We start from the raw sequence: 5,773 nt of genomic DNA on the forward strand, positions 1-5,773 counted from the left end.
TCATGAGGTTGCCAACGTTTGGCAAGTACCGTATGACAGCTCTTAACATACTCCCTATGGTCAAGATTAAAATGATGGCATCATGTGTATAATTTCCATACTGCCATCTATCCATATTTAAGGTTCCTTAAAAAAAATCAGTTCTTTATGACTAATCACAATTTTTGTACCGCTTAAAATGTTTCTGTTATCATATCCTTACAACATGCCAAGTTTAAAGAAATTCTATCTATTGAACAGTTTTATTTTGCCTATATAATGTATACTGTACACTCCCGAAGACGTCTTTAAACCGGTACAGTAGGTGACTAATACATGGAAGCTTTTAAATCACATATCTAACTTGTAATTTAGGCATATCAACCACAGATATACATACAAACTCCATGACAACATGTAAACAAACAAGAAATCCCACGATTTCAAAATAGAAAATCTACTTGAATTTTCAACTGAACAACTATGGTAGTCACGCGTTTATATTCGTGGTTCCGCGAATAATGAGAGGCTCTTATTTATCTACACAGTGCAAAATGGGAAGAAGTTGTTGATTATCCAATGGGTGAAGGACGAGGCATTACTCATTAATATCGATTGCGCGCTCTCTCACTATAAGGACCAAGGATTTAAAAGAATAAAGACGTAGAAAATCATCGATAAAGAACAAACATGAGAGAAATAGTACATCTTCAAGCTGGACAGTGCGGAAATCAAATAGGATCTAAGGTCAGTAACAATATTACTTCTAAAGATCTAGAATATTTATAGATATTTCTTCTTATTTTGTTAAGAATGTATTTCAGCGTTCTTCAAGGCGTAGAACGGGGCCGCCATTGTCACAGACATTTGGGGTTTGGAGCTCAAAACGCCTTTAAAATCCAAATAAAATGCATATTTGTCAATCCCAGCACATGTACTGATCATATATATCAAAAAAACTTAATATAAGCCGTTTTGAAAAAATTTCATATTTCAACAACTATAATATTATAGTTGTTGAAATATGAATTTTTTTCAAAACGGCTTATATTAAGTTTTTTTGATATATATGATCAGTACATGTGCTGGGATTGACAAATATGCATTTTATTTGGATTTTAAAGGCGTTTTGAGCTCCAAACCCCAAATGTCTGTGGCCATTGTCTGCGTGGTCAGTGAAACATTAATTGTACGGGTACCTAAAGTATGGTGATTTGACCTATGTCATTAAAATCTTGTTATTTATGCAATACTGTACTGTACTGTACTGTATAATATCCATCAATCTAAAAAAAAATTTAAAATAGAAATGAGCAAAAAAAAAAAAAAAAAAAAAAAAATAAACTGGAAAAAAATTTTGATTTTCTGTTTCAATAATCGCTCTAAAGTCCGATTAAAAAAAATTCTATAGAAAACATTTTGTATAGATCTATATGTATGGAATTTTTTTAAATCAGACTTTAGAGTGATTTTTGATGGAATTTCAAGCTCCGTGGTTTATATCAATAATCATACGCAAATCTATTAATAATTAATTGAGTAATTTATTCAAAATGTCAAATAATTAGCATTTTTATTGATTTTGTTACAAAATGTAAAACATTTCTGTGTCTGGCAGATGTACGGGAGCAGGATCAATGAATTGTCTGTAGAAAGTCGAGAAACATTCTCACATAAGCATTTCCAGACTCTTTTCCAGGAGTAGTGCATTTTTGCTGTTGGGAAAAGAAAAAAAAATGTGTTTACATAAAATAAGAAAATATTGTCAAAAACATATATAAATCTGTCTACTGTAGGCATCTTAAGTGAATCAATTAAAGATATACATGTAATTGTACTTCGAAGAATGTTAGAAATTAAGTCGGGCACAAAATTTTTAGAGGTTTTACGGTACTGACTTAAAAATAGTTCAAGGTTACATATTTTTACAGGTCATCAACATGTGTCATATCTTTGAACAAATGTATTAATAGTTAGTCCGTAATAGCTTAATTAAGCAATGACTACACAATAATTAGTTTGTCAACACAAATATCATGTGTTGCTTGGTTATATCTTTTTACACAACGAGTATTGTTTGATCAAAGGCACAGGTACTTGAACCAAACTATTTTTAATGTTCTAAATGGGCTATATAGAATGTACTAGAACATTAAAAATAGTTTGTTTCAAGTACCTGTGATCAAGGGCAACCCGTATGTCTTGGTAAAGACTAATGTTTTGGAACCATACATGTGATTAGTTTCCAATTAGTCCAACTAATTGTACTGGCAACAAGATACTGTGCTATTTTCGTGTCTGGGCAATATCTCGCCTCTAGTCTATAAGCGAGATTCTGCCCCAGAACGAAAATATCTCAGAATCAAGCTTTGGCACGTCAATATATTTTGACTAGTGGCCAAAATGTCATGACTGCATTATTATATATATATCATGGTTAATTTTAGATCTTCAAGTCTACAGATGTATTAACCCAGTCTTTGATCCTTATTATTATCAACAAATTCTCTGGAGGCCCACCTGACTAATCACTACTTTATGTTTCAGCACTGGAGAGGGGATCCCAGAGGAGTACGATATTGGTCTTACTTCAGTCTTGAACCAGTCCAGGTTTAAAGCTGTGAAGTGACAGGTAATGAAGCACAATTTAAAATAACCTTGTTCTGTTTACTAATTATATCTAAATAGTTCTGGGAAGTGATCTCAGATGAACATGGAATTGACCCCACTGGTACATACCACGGGGATTCTGACCTTCAACTTGAGAGAATCAACGTCTACTATACTGAAGCTTCTGGTTAGTTACTTAATTTAGTTAGTTCCACATCATTTACCACCTTTAACCCTTCCCATGTTAAATATCTTGAATGAACTTCTTCTGTTAATTGGGACAAAATTGGGAAAATTTCAAAATATGTTAATATTAATATGACTTGATACAGAGTGAACTTTGCATGGTCTGCACTGGTTGCACGGGTAGATTCAATCGTCACCAGCAGGTAAAGGAATAAGACCTTGATCTTGACCTTAAAATCATCTTGTCTTGCATGAATGCAAGGTTCAGGGTAATTCAACATAGTCAAGCTATGGTATTTGGTTGATCCTGTAAAACAAAGAACGGTCATTTATTACTTCAAAATCTAATCTTGCGACATTCTTATGGAAATTAAGGAAGTATCATCTTGAAATGTCCAAGGCGGATAGATAGATACCTTATTGTTATTAAATGCAATGTTTGTGAATTGTAACCATCTTCTACATAATATTTGATATATTGCATTTTGAACTTAATTTATCTCAGAGCAAAACTTGAAAATTAGAGTGGGTATTTTAAAACTTCATCAAAATTTATCACAAGGCAAACCCCAATAATAGGAGTGGGTATTTTGAAACTTTATTGATGGTTCTACTACATAAAGAGGAAATGTTTTGCTTAAGAATATTTTTTTTTGTTGATTTTTGAGTTACATTTGTATTTGTAATTGTCCATTGTATTTATTGATAAATTGTTTTTTTGGTGTTTTTTTTTTTGGCTACAACAAAACTAAGTTAATAAATTTATTAACATTTAACTTCATCATACCCTGTTTAAACCCAGTTAAATACATCTGCTAGCACAGGGCAACAGGGCAGCGTCAGTTAAAGTAATATTCACAGAGGACCTGGTGTATCCACAGATTCAACAATAGCTAGAGCTATGATCTTTACAGGATAGTTGTGACTCGCAAGTCTGCAATATGTTACATACATATAACATAAGTGTTTACATTGACTCATAGAAAATATGTTGCACCTTAAAGTTAATGTATATGAACTTAATATTTCTGAGGTTATTATAATACTGTATTGGTATCAAAGGGGGGTAAATCTCTCTACATTGTTTAGGAAAGCAGTATATAATATACATGTACTCATCATGTCATGTGATTCAGTCATTTACCCTTTAATAATTTGCTAAACGATCATGTAACTCCATTTTTTCAGGTTTTATATCATAAATATAATGCTCAAATGAAGATTTATCAATATTGTAAGTTCCAAAAAGCATTATTTGTAAAGATATTACCAAATTTACATTTCATGTTGATAAAGGGAGGTAATTAGAAATTTATTTTCTATAAAGTATAAGTCAAATTTTTTCAATAAGTAGTTTAATGATTACATATAATGTGGACAAATATTTTCAGTACATATTTTACATATTCTTCGATGTTTGAAAATAGTTTTAGATGCAAAATTATATACATATCAAATTTCAATTAAGTGTGGTAACAATCTTAATTACAACATATAGGATCTTTAAATAGAAAGGAATTATATAGTTTTGGCACCAGTAAAGAACCAGTCCAGTCTGAACATCTGTGCAGTTTGTCCAGGCTTTGCAGTGACGCTGTTGTTAGCTCAATTTTGCACATTGTATTATTTTGAAATACGTTTAACTCCATATAAAGGAATATTTTATTTTCAAAGTAGGGCCGATTTTTACACTAATTCAACAATTAAGCACACAACTTGTATCACAGATCTGATGCAATCAGGGCTTGACACTAACGATGGTCCGTTAGCCCGAGGCTACCTATTTTCCTCAAAAAATTATTAATACAAAAGCCAGGTATTGCATAAATTTAAAACTGGCAGATACTTATTAAGCTCATATTGCCAATATGTATTATATTCACCCCTTCCCTATAAGCTGTCAATATTATAAGCTGAGCTGATTGCCTAGCAATTTTTTAAAAAAAAATTTGCAACACGCCTCTAGAACCCTGTGCCTGTAGTTAATGTCTGGCCTTTCAAAACCAAATGACTATTGGTGATTTTTTCAATAAATTTTAAGAGATCTGATGTTATTGTTTTCTTATCTTCAGATACATACACTCAAAATGCATTGAAATAGAATGAGAAACATTTTTTTATGTTTTACAATGTGGACTACCAAGATTTGCCAAGGACTACCTGATCCTCAAAGTAGATAGTCCTTCTGACTACCCATATAAAAAAGTTAGTGTCGAGCCCTGGCAATGATTTATTGTGAAGTCAGGCCTTATGGTGATGAGGCCTGCAAAATTTCAATTTACGGTTATCTAGAATAAATTGAATGTCATTTATTTTTGTTTTCCCATGACCTTCATTTAAGTCTTACATTGTTCATAGAAACTGTCTTATCATCTTAAATTAATTGTTACAATGCAGTCAGTTGAAAATTCATGCAAATAATTTTTCAGGTGGTAAATATGTACCCCGTGCAGTTTTGGTTGATCTTGAGCCTGGAACCATGGACTCCGTGAGGTCTGGACCATTTGGTCAGGTCTTCAGACCCGACAACTTTGTTTTTGGACAGAGTGGTGCTGGAAACAACTGGGCTAAAGGTCACTACACAGAGGGAGCTGAGCTGGTTGACTCGGTCATGGATGTAGTACGGAAAGAAGCAGAAAGCTGTGATTGCCTTCAAGGATTCCAACTCGTTCACTCTCTTGGTGGTGGTACTGGCTCTGGTATGGGAACTCTTCTTATTAACAAGATTCGTGAAGAATATCCCGACAGAATCATGCTATCTTTCTCAGTTGTTCCCTCCCCTAAGGTAAGTTTTTATGTTAAACTGTTTGAGATTTTGTAGTTGGTTCATACAGAATTTATTTTAGTTTGATTGTGAAGGAAGCTATAAGCTTATTATATAGACACACTTTCGAATATGTTCGTGGAACCAACCAGTACTGAGCAATGAGTGTAAAGTTTCTTGCTCAAGGAAACGACGACTTGCCCCTGACGGGGTTTGAACCCATGCGGCTAGCCA

General features: G+C 33.0%; 1 protein-coding gene across 1 annotated transcript; it reads left to right on the plus strand.

Moving 5' to 3' along the window:
• The first annotated feature begins 569 nt into the window (after window positions 1–569).
• LOC132721777 (tubulin beta-4B chain-like) lies at window positions 570–5,611 on the plus strand. Its single transcript, XM_060706155.1, has 3 exons — window positions 570–726; window positions 2,668–2,776; window positions 5,205–5,611. The coding sequence occupies exons 1-3, from the start codon at window positions 670–672 to the stop codon at window positions 5,594–5,596; spliced, it is 558 nt and encodes a 185-aa protein (XP_060562138.1). The 5' UTR covers window positions 570–669; the 3' UTR covers window positions 5,597–5,611.
• Window positions 5,612–5,773: the final 162 nt, after the last annotated feature.

This window comes from Ruditapes philippinarum, unplaced genomic scaffold (genome assembly GCF_026571515.1).
Source record: "Ruditapes philippinarum isolate M1 unplaced genomic scaffold, ASM2657151v2 ctg9650_1_1_1_1, whole genome shotgun sequence".
NCBI classification, from domain to species: Eukaryota; Metazoa; Mollusca; class Bivalvia; order Venerida; family Veneridae; genus Ruditapes; species Ruditapes philippinarum.

What these genes read in the sequence shown, in the direction of transcription:
- LOC132721777 (XM_060706155.1), top strand. Translation starts at nt 670, where the DNA reads ATGAGAGAAATAGTACATCTTCAAGCTGGACAGTGCGGAAATCAAATA. An exon ending in GAAATCAAATAGGATCTAAG is followed by an intron (nt 727 to 2,667) that starts GTCAGTAACAAT and finishes ATATCTAAATAG; the next exon opens with TTCTGGGAAGTGATCTCAGA. An exon ending in CTACTATACTGAAGCTTCTG is followed by an intron (nt 2,777 to 5,204) that starts GTTAGTTACTTA and finishes ATAATTTTTCAG; the next exon opens with GTGGTAAATATGTACCCCGT.